At 39.8% G+C, this 19,616-nt stretch overlaps 1 protein-coding gene across 1 annotated transcript in view; it reads left to right on the top strand.

The window, feature by feature from the left end:
• LOC124783678 (calcium-activated potassium channel slowpoke) overlaps positions 1-19,616 on the top strand; it is an 867,461-nt gene that overhangs the window by 325,259 nt on the left and 522,586 nt on the right. The window contains exon 10 of the mRNA XM_047254040.1: positions 11,673-11,828. Coding sequence (XP_047109996.1) covers positions 11,673-11,828 — 156 coding nt within the window. The remainder of the gene's footprint in view (positions 1-11,672; positions 11,829-19,616) is intronic.

Raw genomic sequence — 19,616 nt, 5'->3', positions numbered from 1 at the left:
TTACAGATATAGCTAAGTACTGGGCTAACATACATAGAACAATACCTCAGTATTCTGTTAGATACCCCATCATATCCATGAGAGCTCTTGGTCTTTAGTGATTTAATTACTAACTCAATCTCCCTCTTGTCAGTATTATGGAGGAGCATTTCAGGTAACAGTCTCGGAACACTTTTTTCTATGAGCGCTGTATGATTCCCTGATGGGACTAGGTTTCTATTTAGTTCACCTGCTATATTCAGAAAGTGATTATTAAATACTGTACATATATACGACTTATCAGTAAGATGTACATTCCCACTACGCACTGATTCAATATCCTCGACCTGTCTCTGCAGACCAGCCATTTCCTTTACAACTGACCATATGGTTTTAATTTGATCCTGAGATGTAGCTATTATATCTGCATACCACATACTTTTTGCTTTCCTAATAACTTTTTTAAGCACCTTACAATACTGTTTGTAATGGGCTGCTGCATTTAGATTGTGACTGTTTCTAATGTTTTGATATAATTGCCACTTTGTTCTACAAGATATTCTTATCCCTTTAGTCAGCCACCCAGACTGCCTGTTTGTGCTAGTACCCTGTTTTGAATGTTCTAATGGAAAGAAACTTTCAAAGAGCACGAAAAAAGTCTTGAGAAAAGCATTATATTTATCGTCTACTGTATCAGCACTATAAACATCTTGCCACTCTTGTTCCTTGATAAGGTTTACAAAGGTCTCTACAGCAACTAGATCAGCTTTCCTAAAAAGTTGATAACTATATTTAACATGTGTTGCAGCACAAAAATCTTTTAGAGTTAAAATTTGTGCATCATGATCTGAAAGGCCAGTCACATTTTTGCTAACAGAATGCCCTTCTAGTAATGAGGAATGAACAAAAATATTGTCTGTGGTTGTTCTACTGTTCCCTTGCACTCTCATTGGAAAGAATACTGTTTGCATAAGATTATATGAATTAAGGAGGTCTACCAGCATCCTTTTCCTTGCACAATCACTTATACAATTAATACTGAAGTCACCATATATAACCAACTTTTTGTATTTCCTATAAAGTGGACCAAGAACTTCCTCTAGCTTTAGCAAAAATGTTGTGAAGTTGGAGTCTGGGGATCTATAAATAACAACAGTAAGAAGTTTAGCTCCACTAAATTTAACCACACCTGCACAACATTCAAACATCTTTTCAGTGCAGTACTTTGAAACATCAATTGACTCAAATGGGATACCGTTTTTCACATACATGGCTACTCCCCCACACCACAAAGAGATCCTAGAAAAGCCGCCAGCCAACCTGTATCCTGGTAAAGGAAGCCTCTGAATTATCTCCTTATTTAAGAAGTGTTCAGATATACCAATAATTTCAGAGTCAACATCTATAAGCAGTTCACTAACTTTATCTCTAATACCTTGTATATTTTGATGAAATATACTAATTCCCTCATTAATCGGATACCTAAGCTTTGTCGAAAGTGGTTTCTTTGTTAGAGAGACTTCCCTTAAGCAGGAATACCTATCAGCTGACTTCAATCTAAAAAAGGTACAGCTCTAACACCCACAACTACCGGAATTTTCCCATGAGTGATCCCACCACCCCACCTATGCTGTCACCTATAAGCTTTGCCAACCTCTCCTTTCCATACCTGTTGAGGTGCAGGCCATGTCTGCCATGTTCTGCTTCTATTTGCCAGTATCCCGAGTACATGTCCATAGTTGAGGAGAACTTAGCCCCCTTCAGACAATTTAGTGTATTGTCAATTTGTGGAAGAGAATAAACGTCCTTTTTAGTTATCTTATTAAGCTACCTGTCATCAACACAAAAGCGCCAACTACCATCCTTCTTCCTAACAAGGACCACTGGTGATGACCATGGGCTCTGAGAAGGCTGAATGATGTCATTTTTCATCATTTTCTCTACCTTGTTGTGAATTATTTGACTTTTCGTTGCTGATACATGGTATGCTTTCTGGCTTATTGGTTGATGGTCTCCAGTGCTAATCTGGTGCTTCACTGTCAATTTGTCTAATTTGCTCTTCACCTGTGGACTGAAACATCCAGAGAACTCTTGAAAAATGGCAAGTAGCTTCTTCTGTTGTTCCTTAGTGAGATCTGGTGGTAGTCAAGCTAGAAGATCTCATAGTGGTAGTGATAATTTCGCCCACAGACTCGGCATGGGAAGTTTCTATGATGCTCAGCTGTTCTTCAATTAATGGCTTCACGTTTGATACGCACATGCATCTTGGAAGAATCTGTGGTTCTCAGCGACAGTTAACTATCCACAATTCACTGAATCTGTTCTTAAATGAGATGACAGAGACTGGGATGACTGAGTTATTCTTTAGTGGTACACTTCTCTTACATTACACTACAAGATCCATGGGTTGATGCATGGTATGACACATGACAGTTACCTTTCTAGTGCTTACTGTAGGAATGATCACTTCATCCAACACACATAGTCTCCGCACACTTGGATGCATATCTTCCTGTCCACAGTATCTCGTCTCATCTAGCATAATCTTTGAGCAACCACAATCTATAATTGCCTGAGAAGCTTTCAAAAAGTCCCATCCGAGAATGACGTCATGACTACACTCTTGTAGATGATGAATTTTAAGGGCTGTATATGGCCACTTATACCCACACAAATGGTACACCTTGCTGTAGGTTTTACATATTTCCCATTAGCCTCCTTCAGCAGAGATGTTTTGTTGTCAATGAATACAGTTTTCTGCCACTGGTGATGGCACTTTTCTGAAATGACTGAATATGATGCTCCAGATTCTACAAGAGCTTGGGCTGGTTGGCCTTCCATGAGTATATTGACGTAGTTTCCTATCATTTTTGTAGTGATCGACGGCGGAGGATGTTTTTCTTTGGTGGCCTCACCTCCAAGAAAGGTCGCACCCTTTAGTTTTACAGATTGTGGCTGCTGGGTGATTGGCTGGAGCTTCTAAACAATGATGGAGACCTTGATTGGCATGTTGGGAAGCATCCTCTCCAGTGGCTAGCTTGCGGCGATAGTGACCTACGTCGTCTTGCATCCACATCTTCTTGTTCATCTTCGTTGTCCTGGAGTTGACATCGGCTGAGATCAGTCTGCTGTCTTCTGGTGCGGGCTTCATCAAATATCCGCTGCCTTTCTTGACAGTAGTGCACCATATGTTGTGGTTGTCTGCAATGGAAACATACTGTTTGGTTATCCTGGGTTCTCCAGACGTCAGTCTTCCTTGGTGCCCAAACAGGTTCCTCATGCAGCATTCTAGGAATGTAACTTTGCCTGGATCTCGACTTTTTCATCTTTTTAAAGGGCAATGAAGGACGAGAGATTGGGTTCAATGTGTGTTCCTATTCCTCCCTCATGACCTCTTGATGTGTCTCAATTTTTTGCTTGCCGTGCAATCCAAGTGCCTTCTGAACTTCCTCTCTCACTATCTGACGAAGAACACTTGTGAAATTGTTTGCTTCCTCCATCATAGACATTGATATGACATTTGGAAGCCATTCAAACTTCTTTTGTGTGATTGTTTTTTGTTGATACATTGTCTCAATATACTGGCACAATTTTATGAAGTTGTTTGCTATCAAAAACCCCTTCAGGAGTAGGGCTTGATACATGTCCTCATCAACACCCTTCATGAGATGTGCAACCTTATCTTCCTCCTTCATTCTAGGATCCACTATTTTACACAGCTCCAAGACATTTTGAATGTAGGATGCTGTAGTTTCTCCTGGTCGCTGTGCCCTGGACTTTAATTTATCTTCAGCCTTGCACTTCTTTTGTTGTGTGTCGCCGAAATACTTGCGCAGTTCCTCCTGGAATACTTCCCAGCTTGTGAACTTCTCCTCGTTGTTCTCATACTATTGTTTGGCAGTGCCCTCCAAGTTGAAAAATACATTAGCCAAACACACAGTGTCATCCCATTTGTTAAATTTGGCTATAAGCTCATATACCTTCAACCACTTGTTTGAATCTTGGCCATCACCACCAGAGAACCTGGAAGGATGTCTCATGTGGTGGCACAGAGTTGCTGTCATGGTAACTTTCTCTTATTCTTCTGTCTCCGATAGTGTGCAATCTGTTGAATATGGCTCAAACTCAGGTTTTTGGCTACGTAACCAGCGGCTCTGTCATGGCGTCATGGGAGCCACTTTGATAATGTGCGCTATGATAAGATCCAATACCAGGCGCCTCCACCAGAATAATGACATACAGAAACACGGAATAAGGTGTAAGTAGGTGAATGATGAATACTAACTTCACTTAACGAAGGTTTATTCAGCACTTGCACACACAAGAGCTTGGAGCAAACTGCCTCTGGCCAGAACACATACAGTATATATACAGCTGCAGAACATTCCAGTACAGTGATTCTGGACATTTGTGGATACTTCTTACTAGAATGTACTCGAACCGGATATAGAAATTAAAATTGTACATTCTAGGTGAGTTTTGAACTCACATCCCTCCATACAACAGTTTAGTATCATAACCACAACACCTCGGTGCTACTGAGCTTCTTCTGTGACAGTAGCAAGATGAAAATTGTCCAACTGTTGTCGAAAAACATACTTTAGAATATGGGGGAGATAAGGGTATAAAGCATAGAAACCAGCAAGCAGCCTTGTTTAGTACCAGTTTTTATGCGAAAGGGTCATGACAATTTGCACCCAATACATATAGTAGCTTACATGTTCTCGTGTAATATGAGAAAAGTGGATGATAATAGCTAGGAATTTAGGAGGGCTATCAGTCTTATGAGGTAACTTGAAAAGCTTGATTCTGCTGGCTGAATCAAAAACTTACTAGTGAAGGGTCACGCTTTCAGCATCTTGCATATTCTGTGGAATGTACCCTCCTTCACAGTAGAGGCAGCGTATTCTGTGGAATGTATTCTTCTTCACAGCATAGGCAAAGTAGTTCACATATGAGATACTGGCAGAAGTAAAGCTGTGAGGATGGGTCATGTGTTGCGCTTGGGTAGTTCAGTCAGTGAGCAGTTACTGGTGAAAGGCAAAGGTGGAATGGAGTCCCAGTCCAGAACATAGTTTTAATCTGTTACAAAGTTTCAACAGTCAAACTGTTTGATAACAGTATAATCACTGACAAGTCTGAAGTTAGAGTTCCATAGTGAAACATTATCACAGTAAAACTAAAAGTATAAATTCTAGATCAAGATGGACCATAGTTTGGACAGCTGTCCAAAATTCACGCGCACAGAAAAAATCCTCAGTCCATTGGAAATCAGATGCTAGTGCTGGAGGCCAAGATCATTGCATGTTGGTCATGCTATAGTACTGGCAGCTTATAGAGGGCTCAGAAGGTGGTGGTGCCCTTAAATGGTGTTTTGGCTTCAATTGGCTCATCAGTATCCATGCAACAAAAGAATATGTCATCGGCTACTTGTGGCAGACACAAGTAGGGCCACAATAGCCACGCACCCTAATGGCGATGTGGGCTCCACCTGTTGGCAAAGCAGGCACCTGTTGTTGTAGGGGTAGCTCTTGGAAGTTTCCTAAGACAGAAACCCATTCTTAATGTCTTTTTTGGACCATACCGCCACCCCCCCCCCCCCCTCCTTTCCCACTCCCTCCCCAGGGCTGTTTTTGGCATCAATTTAGTGTTAAATCAGTAATCTCATGATTACTACTTCTTATATACCATCTGTGTGTACACAGACTTCAGGTGCATTGTCAAAGTCCACATCTTACCCCACTGGAAGTTGAGAAAGTGTGTCTACATTATTGGCATGCCATGTCTTGGAACAATATTGTGTGTCTTATACACTACTGGTCATTAAAATTGCTACACCACGGAGAAGTGCAGATGATAAACGTGTATTCATTGGACGAATATATTATACTAGAACTGACATGTGATTATATTTTCATGCAATTTGGGTGCACAGATCCTGAGAAACCAGTACCCAGAACAACCACCTCTGGCCGTAATAATGCCCTTAATACGCCTGGGCATTGAGTCAAACAGAGCTTGGATGGCGTGTACAGGTACAGCTGCCCATGCAGCTTCAACACGATACCACAGTTCATCAAGAGTTGTGACTGGCATATTGTGACGAGCCAGTTGCTTGGCCACCATTGACCAGATGTTTTCAATTGGTGAGAGATCTGGAGAATGTGCTGGCCAGGGCAGCAGTCGAACGTTTCCTGTATCCAGAAAGGCCCGTACAGCACCTGCAACATGAGGTTGTGCATTACCCTGCTGAGATGTAGGCTTTCACAGAGATTGAACGAAGGGTAGAGCCATGGGTCGTAACACATCTGAAATGTAACATTAACTGTTCAAACTGCCGTCAATGCGAACAAGAGGTGGCTGAGATGTGTAACCAATGGCACCCCATACCATCACGCCAAGCGATACGCCTGTATGGCGATGACAAATACACGCTTCCAGTGTGCGTTCGCCAAACACAGATGCGACCATCATGATGCTGTAAGCAGAACCTGGATTCATCCAGGAAAAAAAAAAAAGACATTTTGCCATTCGTGCACCCAGGTTCGTTGTTGAGTACACCATCGCAGGTGCTCCTGTCTGTGATGCAGCGTCAAGGGTAACCGCAGCCATGGTCTCCAAACAGAGAGTCCATGTTGCTGCAAAAGTCATTGAACTGTTCGTGCAGATGGTTGTTGTCTTGTAACGTCCCCATCTATTGACTCAGGGATCGAGACGTGGCTGCATGATCCATTACAGCCATGCAGATAAGTTGCCTGTCATCTCGTCTGCTATTGATATGAGGCCGTTGGGATCCAGCACAGCATTCCGTAATACCCTCCTAAACCCGCCGATTCCATATTCTGCTAACAGTCATTGGGTCTCGACCAATGCTAGCAGCAATGTCGCGATATGATAAACCGCAATTGCGATAGGCTACAGTCCGACCTTTATCAAAGTTGGAAACATGATGTTACACATTTCTCTTCCTTACACGAGACATCACAACAACGTTTTACCAGGCAATGCCGGTCAACTGCTATTTGTGTATGAGAAATCGGTTGGAAACTTTCCTCATATTAACACGTTGTAGGTGTCACCACCGCCGCCAACCTTGTGTGAATGCTCCGAAAAGCTAATTATTTGCATATCTCAGCATCTTCTTCCTGTCAGTTAAATTTTGTGTCTGTAGCACGTCATCTTCGTGGTGTAGCAATTTTAATGGCAAGTAGTGTATGTATTCTGATAAAAACATAACCCGGTGCTGGAGTCATCTTGCCATTTTGGTACATATGCCCACAGTTGTGTTGAAAAAGAACAGCAGTGGTTTGTGGTCAGTAAGTAGAACAAATCCCTGTCCATATGCATAATACTGAAACTTTTAAGGTAAATGTAATGGCCAGAGCCTAATTTTCAATCTGACTGTAATTGCGCTGTGCTGGCATTAGTGCTTTTGATGCAAATGCAATAGGTCACTGTATGCTATTTACCTTATGGGAGAGAACTGCCTCAAAGCCAGTGTCTGATGTGTCAGCTACCACAATTAGTAATTTGGTCTGGTCACTTTCCATTAAACATAGTGATTGAAGAAGAGCCTCTTTAAGTTTTGGAAGCCTTTTTACAGCTGACGGACTAGGCCCACAGGACATTTTTATGCAGCAGTTTGTGCAGTGATTCTGCAGTAACACCTGCATGAGGTGTTAACTTCCAATAGCAATTGAGCTGTCCCGGTAGATCACCAGGATATGTTTGAATCCCTCATCCAGTGGTAACTGGAAGTACGCATCACAGAGGTTGATCTTCATGGAAATGGTGCCCCTCTACAATTTTGACGTGATATCCTCCACTTTGGGAATAGGTTAAGTGTCCACAACTGACTGGGAGTTCATTGTTGACTTGAACTCTACACAAATCTTTATCAGTCCATCAGGTTTTCCCACTAGAACAATTGAGGTAGCCCATAAACGGTTGGGAACCAGTTATAACCTTGCTACTAATTTATAGAAGTCATATTAAAGGAAGACAACTATAACCTACCTTCATTATTTTATATTTTAATAATTCATGAGAGATTAAGGGCAATTCCAGGTGGGCTATTCATTTGGCTCACTATTCCATTTTCTTGTCAGATATGGGAATGGTAGGTGTGGGGCACACATTCCTTTGACCACTGAGTCATTGAAGAAAGTGCTGCTGGAAACCACTGATCTTGTGGTGACAGCAGCCATATTATCCAAAATAAGTTGTTGTGGCTGCTAGATGTTTTGCAAGATTATGAGCACTTGGATGGTCATGTTTGTGTTGACAGCACACATACGAAAATGAGAAGTGAACATTACTACATCAGATAAGATAAAATTTATCTTAAGAGCACCATCCAACATGGGAACTGTGAAATTCCCTACAAATCTTGTCACCAATGACTGAAGTGACCTGACTAGGACTGAGTAAGTAAAAACAAGCTCTCAGGCCGGTTAATAAAAATAAATACTTCATTAGAAGTAATGAAAAAGAGACACTTATCATTAAACCCAAAGAGCTGAAGTTAATTTGGTAACAGAAATACAACAAGACTTATTTGATCAGTTGGAAAACTGACACATTCTTCGATAGTGGTATAATCACAGACAACTTTGAAATTAGAAGTGTGTAATGAAACATTATTACTGTGAACCTAACAGTGTAAGTTCTGTATCCAGATGAACCACAATTTGGCTGACTGTCCAAAATTCACAACCACAGAAAAAGTCTGAGACCATTGGATATCAGGTCCTGGTGTTGGAATCCGTAGAGGCCAAGATCAGTGTACATTGCTTCTGCTGGCAACTTGTGGAGGGCTCTGTAGGCAGTGGTGTTCTGAATGGTGCATTGACTTCAACTGGCTTGGCAATGACCATGTGACATCCTAAATACAGTCACAGCAGAAGGATATGTTACAGACTACTTGTCACCACATTACCTTTTGTGGACTCCGCCTGTTGGTGAATTGGGTGGCTCTGGTCATAGTGGTAGCTTCCGGAGTTTCCCATGACAACAAACTGTCCTTGAAGTTGTTCTTTGGAACCCTCTCTCTCTCTCTCTCTCTCTCTCTCTCTCTCTCTCTCTCTCTCTCTCTCTCTCTCTCTCATGGTGCCTACAGGGTCACATCTCATCCGCTGGCTTGTTATGCTGGTGGTCTACATGTCCCGACAGGTTCCGAAGGTCTTTGTTCTTTGTTAGGACCAAGTCTAGCTGGTGCAAGTGGTGAGGACATTAATGCATCCACTGGTAAGATATTTAACATCAAGGTATGTGCTAGTGATACACTTTCCATGAAGGGGACATAACTGCAGAAGTCTCTGCTAGTTTTCGGTCTCCTTTTCCACACCGTGGGTGTCAGGGTATATAGGTTAACTGTTGTTTTCTTCTCCTTCTTGGACGTTGAAATTGCTGAGGATACACAGTCCTTGAGAACTGGTATTTGTAGATAGCTCTTTGCTCAGTGCAGCATGAAACTGGACCTTCTTTTCTGCACTGAATGGGAGCATTAGTACTGATAACATTGATGAGGTCCACAAAGATGACATGCAAATGAAATGATTCCACTCAGTTGTACCACAATGAGAAATGAGAGAGTTGATGAGGCTGTTTGTAACAGAAAAATCTTCTCCTTGCTGGTTTCGCAAGCCCTAAGATGATTTCTGTCAAAAGAATATTGTAGTTAGATTCCCTTACACAATCTTTATGTGGAATCCGTATTTGATCTAGGCAGACATTCAAACCAATAACTGTAGTAAAGTCTCCAATCAGCTGTATGTTTTATTACGAGAGGCAGCTTCTCGTTTCACTATCATGCATTCTAAGGTTTTTTCGGCTCTTCCCATAGTCCATTCACAACTTAGTTTAGAGTTTGAGTCCGCAGCACACATACCATCTCTGCTGCCTTTCAGTTGATCCTTTGCTTTGAACAAGTTCTTTCTTACTTATCACTTTTCCTTTTATCCTTCATACTTCACTCTAGTTATTTTTCTGACAAATAATTCCCTAACTCCAGAAACCAAACTTAAAAAGGTTTTGGGGTTTTATTATGTATGAGTTGTCGTTATCTGTTCTTTTTGGATTGATCTATAGAATTCAGTTTTGTTTTTTAGCTCAGTATCTGCTCTACACGCGTCAGAAAACGTTTGCATCACCCGGTTCCCAGAACTCCTGAAGATAGTCATTGACTGTGGATATTATATCACAGACACAGTCCTTTTGACAGTTCAGAGATGTCACTAAACCTGCCCAAAGGTGTAAACAACCACGCATGAGCAGCACCTATTAGATGGAGGGGGCCCGACAGCCGACGAGTTCCAGTCATTCCACCACAAAGGAGGTACACAGCTCATATTGTCTGTCGTGCAACCATGCCTAGACAGTCAGTAACATGGTTCGATCATGTCCACATTGTTATTTTGTGCCAAGAAGGGCTCTCAACAATCGAAATGTCCAGGCGTCTCAGAGTGAACCAAAGTGATGTTGTTCAGACATGGAAGAGATACAGAGAGACAGGAACTGTCGATGACATGCCTCTCTCAGGCCGCCCAAGGGCTACTACTGCTGTGGATGACCACTACCTATGGATCATGGCTCGGAGGAACCTTGACAGCAACACCACCATGTTGAATAATGCTTTTCATGCAACCACAAGACGTAATGTTACAACTCGAACTCTGCACAACAGGCTGCATGATACGCAACTTCAGTTCCAACGTCCATGGTGAGGTCCATCTTTGCAACCACAACACCATGCAACACTGTACAGATGGGCCCAGAAACATACCAAATGGACCACTCAGGGCTGGCACCATGTTCTCTTCACCAATGAGTGTTGCACATGCCTTCAACCAGACAATTGTCAGAGACGTGTTTGGAGGCAACTCTGCCAGGCTGAATGCCTTAGACATGCTGTCCAGTGAGTGCAGCAAGGTGGAGGTTCTCTACTATTTTGGAGTGGCATTATGTGGGGCTGGCGTATGCTGCTGGTGGTCATGGAAGGCTCTGTAATGTCTGTACGATATGTGAATGACATTCTCCGACCAATAGTGCAGCCATATCGGTAACATATTGGTGAGGCATTCGTCTTCATGGACGACATTTCACACCACTATCATGCACATCTTGTGAATGACTTCCTTCAGGATAATGACTTCACTTGACTAGAGTGGCCAGCATGTTCTCCAGACATGAACTCTATTGAACATCCCTGGGATAGATTGAAAAGGGCCGTTTATGGACGAAGTGACCCACTAACCACTCTGAGGGATGTATGCCGAATCACCATTGAGGAGTGGGACAATCTGGACCAGCAGTGCCCTGATGAACTTGTGGATAGTATGTCACAATGAATACAGGCATGCATCAATGCAAGAGGATGTGCTACTGGGTATTAGAGGTACCGGTGTGTACAGCAATCTGGACCACCATCTCTGAAGGTCTGGCTTTATGGTGGTACAATGTGTAATGTGTGGGTTTCATGAGCAATAAAAACTGCAAAAATGATGTTTATGTTGATCTCTATTCCAATTTTCTGTACAGTTTCCGGAACTCTCAGAACTGAGATGATGAAAAACTTTTTTTTTTATGTTTGTATATGTAAAATTGAAACAGTGTGCAGAATATCTATGTTTGTATTCTAGTTATGATTTTTCACTGATAGCAGTTAATATTGTTTTGTAATTTTGATCTCTCAGGCCTATCTCTTAAACATTCCATCGTGGGACTGGAAGCAGGGTGATGATGTGATATGTCTCGCAGAACTTAAATTGGGGTTTATTGCTCAAAGCTGTTTGGCACCTGGGTTTTCAACTATGATGGCCAATCTGTTTGCCATGCGTTCCTTTAAAACGGTAAGAAACAAGTGGAAATCAATCTAAGTCTCATATGATAGTGTTGTTATACATAAATTCTATTATCCATTGTTGAAATGATGATAGATATTTTATTCTTAACAACATTAGTTTTAAATTTAATTCCTTTCTTGATTTGCTATTCAGGCTGAAATACCTTTTGTTTACTATAGCAGTTTGGTTTCTCTGTGTCCGTGTCTGTCTGTCGTGTGTGTGTGTGTGTGTGTGTGTGTGTGTGTGTGTGTGTGTGTGTGTGTGTGTGTGTGTGTGTTGAGAAAAAGATGTACATGATCACATTTTACAGTACTGCGGATCATGTTTTGTAGTGATGTAACAGAGTGAGATAATATGTAAGGTCATGTGAATTTTTTATAGATGTTTTACAACATGATCACAACAATATTTGTCCATGAAAAGAGTGTTTCAAAAGTATCTATTTTTCTATACTGTATTGGTGCACAAATTATAGAAATGGATAAATCACAATTAAAATATTTCTTCCCACTTGAAAAATCAGAAAGACTATTGTATGTAGTAGCACAAGAGAGCTTCACACATCTCACTTAAAACAAATTCACATATTAGTGATATTATTTCATCATAAACTACCTAGTACAAGAACTTACAAATGATGTGTTTGATTTAATCATAAACTGACTAGTGTAAGAACTTACAAATGATGTGTTTGATGTAACTTCTTGAAATAATTACAAATGTAACATACTGAATTTTAATTTTGTCAGTGTATTTCAGTTAATTACATTAGTGTTATTTTCATTCCAGATGTACATGTCTGCAGCAGTTAATCGCATTAAAGTTTTCACACTGTTTACACAGGTCTACCTCTGAAGCGTTCCACCTTAGAAGTGGACGAAAATTTAATCTCTCTTTCAGTGAAATCTCTATGGTGGCATTTGACAAGAGTTTTTATTTTATATATATTTTTTGTAATAGATTCTGTATGTTTTACATGTACATGCATGTCTTCCTATGCATATAATTTAAAATGCAAATGTGTTCATGAATTTTAACACTATGTGCAACAGAAGAGGAAAGCCAAACTTGACAGCTGCTATGCCCAGTGCCGTGGTAGCAGACGCAGAGGATCCACAATTGAAGGTAGAAGTAGATGGGTACTGCACTAAAAACAATGAGCTACTCAAAATGGCAGGTTTATCTTAAAGGTGTAGTGTCCAGTGCACTGCTGCTGCCTGTGACTGCAGCTAGGTCTGGCCATCTTTCATCACTCAGGTATACAGTAAAACTATCCCCACTCAACCAGAGCTTTTGATGTTTACAAAGTTGGGGCTCCAGTCCCGAGCTGCAGTGGGTAATGTAATTGTGAGGAGCATTGCTGAATTGAATTTTTCTTTTAAACCACCTAGATATTTTACTACAAGAAGAAGAGGTTGACAGTATAATATTATTGTGACTCCTCAGTAGTAGGAGGAAGAAGAAGAAGAAGAAGAAGAAGAAGATAAATACCATTCTTGTGGCACATGACAGGGAATGTTGTTATAACATGTTGATTGACAGGAACCTTCTAAATGCTGATATGAAATTCAGACCTTATTTTTATTAAATACCAGTAAATTTACACATGCTTTGAAAGTGATTAAAATCTGTTTCTTCATCACAGCTGTAATGATACTATAGGAGTGTTGCCCTACCTAATATACTAAATTACAAAATTGTAAAATAAGGTGTGATAAATGTTGCACAAAGATCAATGTCAACACATGGTGAAGAAAATACATATATTAAAATGACACAAATTACAGCAGCTAAAAGTGAAATGACCTCAAAATTAACAATTATTGGAGAAATATACTTGCAGATGTAATGGTACTAGGTGAAACAGTGGCTTGGTAAGAGTAGTGGACACAGAACAAGGCGCCACTATGTCCCAGAGTATCCACCAGCATAACACTAATTTTTCTAATGTGAGGTGCTGGGTTAATGATCTCTCACAGCAGAAATGGCCAGGGCAAGATACAAAGAACAGGCACACATTTACTAGATGGGAGTACCAGCAATGATTGGCAGAACTCAGAACTAGACAATACCCACATGGGCACTAAACACTTGCCGGTTGAAATGTCTTGCAATGTGGAATACTGAATTACACACCAGGGTTTTGAAACAAAAGAGTGAAATTAAGCAAACTTGGTCTCTCTTCTTAAATAACAGTTTACATGATAGCTCGTCCATGCTGAGTTGTAATGTGCATCCACCAGTTTGAGTGATAGTTTAATACAGGAGTAGGAAGATGGAGATAAGGTAGTTGTCATTAAGTTTGGCTGTTGACTGGTCATGGAGCACAAAGTCAGAGGAAAATGTCAGAAAGTTGTCTGCATGGTCTGAAAGCGGGAATATAAGGGAAGGAATCAGCTGTCTTTTGTTCCCAAGGTACTTCAGAAACCACCCACATGACCCCTTTCTAACACCTTCCTATTGGAAGCCATGGTGGACATACAGCTGATTTATTCAGCATACATCAGGAAGTGGTGCTGATGCCATGGTTCTTTCAGGAAAGCAGGCACTGTGGAAACTTGTTACTGTAGCAGATTGTGAAGGAAAACTTTTAGATTCTCAGTGAAGCAGTAATGAATTACTCCCAATAACCCTGGCTACGCATCCTGTACATGCCTTTTGTGTTGAACTGTCTTCTGGAAAGCCAAGTGATAATGCAGAATCTATTACTTCAGTTCTGTTGAGGTATTTGATTGTGTTCCAAGCTTCATTCTATTTTTGTGGTATGAATCTCTCTGTCTATCCTTGCACATTTCACCTAAAATGTTAGGAAATAAAGGTTTAGTGAAAATAACAGCATTAGTGGTCACTGTTGCAGTGCTGCGGTCACAGCCACACCAGCCATGTGTCGCAATCAAAACTCAAACTCTGCATGTGCGATAAGGAGCCCTAGTTGGAATAGGGGATTCATGTCATAGCTGCATTGTGCCTTGGACAATGCATCTTGAAACAGAAATAAAGAACAATGCATTTTGAAACAGAAATAAAGAACAACAGCAATTCTAAATTTGAAGTGGATTATGGAGAATGTAGAAAGGAAATAGTAAGAAAATACAAAAGGAAAATGGCTTCCAGTGTAATTAAAAATTAATATTAAGAGTATGTGAGACATAACTATCACAGTGAACTGTCACTCTGCAACAGTGTGTATACTGGTTTGAAATTTCATGGCAGATGAAAACTGTGTGCCAGAGCAGGGCTCGAAATTCGGACCTTTGCCTTTAGCAGGCAAGTGCCCTACTGACTGAGCTATTGAAGAATGACTCACGACCTGCTCTCACTACTTCACTTCCCCCTCTACCTCATCTCCTACCTTCCAAACTTAACAGAAGTTCTTTTCCATACCTTGCTGGACTAGTTCCCTGGTCTGACACGCAGTTTTAATCTGTCAGGAAGTTTCACCTCAACATAAAGTGAAACGTCCCTCTGGAAACAATCCCTGTGACTTGTAAGTAAGCCATGTCTCAGCCAATTTTTTTTACAGGAGTGCAGTTCCCTCAAGGTATGCAGGAGAACTTCTGTGAAATTATGAAGGTAGGAGATCAGATATTGTTTGATATGAAGCTGGGAGTGTGGATCATGAGTCATGCTTGGAGAGCTCGATTGATAGATCACTTGCTCATGAACGGCTAAGGTCTCAGGTTCAAGTCTGGTCTGGCACACAGTTGTAATATGGCAGGAAGTTTCATCAGTGTCAGCTTATCAGTTTCCCTGTTATTGTTATAACTTACTCCATTATTCCCTAAGAAATGCAAGAGTAAATAAATAAAAACAATGAAGTAACAAAAGGGCACAAAGTTTAAATTGATATTAATGGAGAAAACCATAATATTGCAGCAGAGAAATGAGAAGATGCATCATTTGCATGATTTAGTGGCAGTTCCAACCTCAGATTTTTGAGAGACTATTATCCAAATTTGTTATGCGAAGGACCCAGACAGTCGAGGACAATAACCAAAGCCCATGGTATTAGATTTGGCAGCATATTTGGCCAAAGCATATTGAGTGTAGGGAATGTAATCAGTTTCCTTTGGCAATTGATTTTAAGCAGTCACTCATTGGTGATGCAAAATGTGCTGTTGGTGCTTCGTATGTTTCATGAGTGCTGGAGGTGGAATGTTTATTTCTGTGATGGAGTTTGAGGTGAGAGACTATATAGGACAAGTTTTGCAGCCTTCTGTTGATAAACATATGTAAATTTGCTGTAAGACTTGACAAATATGGCACAGTGTGGTTGTGTTAAGGAGGGCAAAGTAATGTTTGAAATGATTATAAGAGTCCTTATTGCAATAGTGTCTACAGCTTCGATGAATTTTTTGAACGATTTTGTGATGCCTTCAGCTGCCATTCTCTTTATTTGATGTACCATTGTACAATGTAGGCCATAGTCTATTTTCAAGTATCTAAAATGGAAGCATTACCAGTATGTAATTGATGCATTAGTATTACTAATGACCCTAACATAGAAACAAGTCATATCTCAAAGATATGCTAGGCAGATTATAACTTACATGGCATAATATATCCTTAAAGAATTGTCCATAAAGTAAGTTAGAATCTGCCTAGTATGCCTTGGGATATGACTTGTTCATCTCTTAAATTCATAAGTGATATAAATGCATCCATCGTATCATGCTTGTTTTTTAGATACAATTATCACGTATACTGAGGATTAGAAGCATATCTACATATCCATTTTTGTGTATGCCATTTGTCTGCAAATGCTGTTTTGGAATAAAACAAGAAATTATACTAGTGTATACTTAATAAAGAGAATGGCAGCTGAAAACATCATGAAATTATTCAAAAGATTATAAGAATGTTAGCTATGTCTTTCCTGCCTCAGTTGAACTTCTCACTGTTACTTGATCATTTGGGAATAGAATTTCACCATAGTTAATTGGGTAGTAATGTTATTTTTAGCAGCAGAAGCATAGTGAAATGCAGTTCAGTTCTTTTACACAAGCATGTCTGAGTCCCTAAGTGCTAACAGAAGAGTCAGTAGTCATAGATTAAAGACAAGAGAGATAAAGTAAGCATACAGTCTCATAATGTATTTACAGCTAATACAAATAATGCTTTCACATAAAAGTCCTGCCATAAAGTATTATATGTTTAAATGTAATATGTAAAAAGCTATAGTTAACCAAATAGTTGTTATAATACTAAGATAGAAATCAAATAAAAATTTGATTGCAAAAGACAAATTATATTTATTCTTATCTAGAAGGTAAACAGCATATTCATTAAATGTTACATAATTATCATGCACCAGTTGTTTTTGGTTAAGTGACACAGCAGAAGATCAATTAATCTTAATTTTTCAGTGGACAGTTTACCCTAAATAATCTGACATGAATGAAATTGGAAAGAGTGATGACTCGAAATCTATAGAAGTAAGGTTGAGAATAACATGGTATCTGTATTGTGGTCAAACCTGTCAAACCACATAAAAGGTTTGACAGATGCTGCAAGTCATTCACCTTCAGTCTTCATGTCTCCATCAGCTTTATTGCTCTTAAGACAGTTGATAGAAGTGTGTAGAAATTCAAGGAATGTCTGACAAGATGAGAGAAAAAGTGCAAGTTAAGTCTAATAATAGTTATAAAGCCTTTTCAGAGACCTAAGGATTCTTACACTCATACAGCAATACATTTCCTCCATAGTGGTCTATGAGTTAATAATAATAATAGCGAATTTAGGATGACTGCAGAATTCACATGCACAATACTGGGGTCCAGAAAGGACCTTTGTATTCTGGTGTTGAAGTGTTTAGTAAGTTCCTGGCAGTAATCAGGGATGAACTAGGAAAACTTCAGATTCTTAAACATAAAGTAAAAGAATAACTTATCACCTGCTCTTTCTATAATTTCTCACAATAATTGTATTCGCAATTGTAAACTCTGGTTAAACCTCTTGTTGATATTCAACATGTTTTAACGTTTCCACTATATACACAGCATTCTCTGATATCATATAAATGTGTATGTGATGGATGAAATTAGCAGTTGATTAGTATAAGAGGAATAGGTGTAGCTTTCTTCAGAGTACCTTCTTCTCTACCAATATACACATTATCCTGATTTATACTGCAGTAAAGGATGTATTCTAAGAGTAATTAGCTAAATGAGTAGATAACAGTAGTGATAGTATGTGCACCTGGAAACTGAAAGGTCCCAGTCATACCATGGGAAATGGCCTTGACACCTCATTGCTGGGGATATTTGCTAGGAATGGCATGTGGTTTAGATTTCACATTAAATTGTAGGCCCCCTTTCCCTGATACGATTACTGGGATAGATTAGGTTCATGCAAGTCACTGTAGTGGCTTCCAATTGAAATACTTGCATCGGATCATTGAGACACATGAAATTATTATTATAGGTTTTGATATGCTTAGAAAAGTGACCAGCATTTGTTTCCTCTGACTGCAAATGTGTATGTTGGCTCATTCAACGTACCTGAAGCTCTGCTACAGAGAAGGGTTGGCAGAACATGAGCTGTGAATGATTCTGTCTAATCTACATCTACGTATGTACTCCACAGGCCACCGTATGGTGGAGGGTACCCTTCCTTTCCTTTCCTTTCCTTTTCCACTCACAAATAGACTGAGGGAAAAGTGATTGTCTATATACCTCTATATGAGCCCTAATGTCTCATACTTACCTTTGTGATCCTTACATGAAATGTATGTTTGTGGTAGCAGAATTGCTGTGCAGGCAGCCTCAAATGCTGGTTCCCTAAATCTTCTAAATAGTGTTTCTCAAAAAGAACACCTTTCCTCCAGGGATGCCCATTCAGTTCCCTATGCCTTCCCTGTAATACTTGCATAGTGTTCAAACTTACTGATAATAAATCTAACAGCATCCCTCTGAATTGATTCAGTGGCTTCCTTCAATCTGACCTGGCATGGATCCTAGACACTCAAGCACTGCTCAAGAATAGGGTGCAGTTGTGTCTTCTGTGTGGTGTTCTGTACAGATGAATCACACTTCGCTGAAATTCTTCCAATGAACTGAAGTTGACCATTTGCCTTCCCTACCACAATCCTCACATGCTTGTTTCATTTCATATCACTTTGCAATATTAATGACTTGCAAGTAAGCCTATGTAGGTAGCATCAGGACAGGATTTGCTGAAAAGATTTCAGGTATATTTAGGCAGACAGTCCTCAGAACAGATCAGTCATTCCAAATTCAAGTATTGGTATAGGAAGAGCTTCTCATAGATGTTAACAGCAAGAAAAGTTCGATTAGCTTTAGAGAAAGACTTTACAAATTTCTCAACAGATAAGAATTTTATTTGTTTCCAGTGAATCAAAGGCTAGATCACTACTTGTCAGTCCACTCTTAATTTCCTCATGCAAGAGCTTGTATGCTAGTTTCCTAAACAACTTCCACATGTTGGAAGACAGTAAAATTTGAGCCTATATAATAGCTAACAAAAACTCGGGCATGTCCTTCTGAAGTGAGCATCAGAAGTGATAGACACAACAGTAATTCCTCATTAATTAAGTCCAGCATTTCATAAACCTTCTTCACTTCAGTGTCTAAACTCAGGGACCTGTTTTGAAAGATTTTCTCACAGCTTAATGTGTTGTTAGCCACGAAACCCATAATTATATTTTAAAACAAATCAAACTATGAAAATTTCAGTTTGTAATACCAACAGTGTTACGTAAAGGATATATAGGTACTTACTGCAAATCTTAATTTAGTGTTCGTTTATTCTGTGCACATATTATATAACATTCCC

This window comes from Schistocerca piceifrons, chromosome 1 (genome assembly GCF_021461385.2).
Source record: "Schistocerca piceifrons isolate TAMUIC-IGC-003096 chromosome 1, iqSchPice1.1, whole genome shotgun sequence".
NCBI lineage: Eukaryota > Metazoa > Arthropoda > Insecta > Orthoptera > Acrididae > Schistocerca > Schistocerca piceifrons.
Note: the sequence above shows the minus strand (reverse complement) of the source record. Positions and strands in the feature narration are given on the sequence as shown.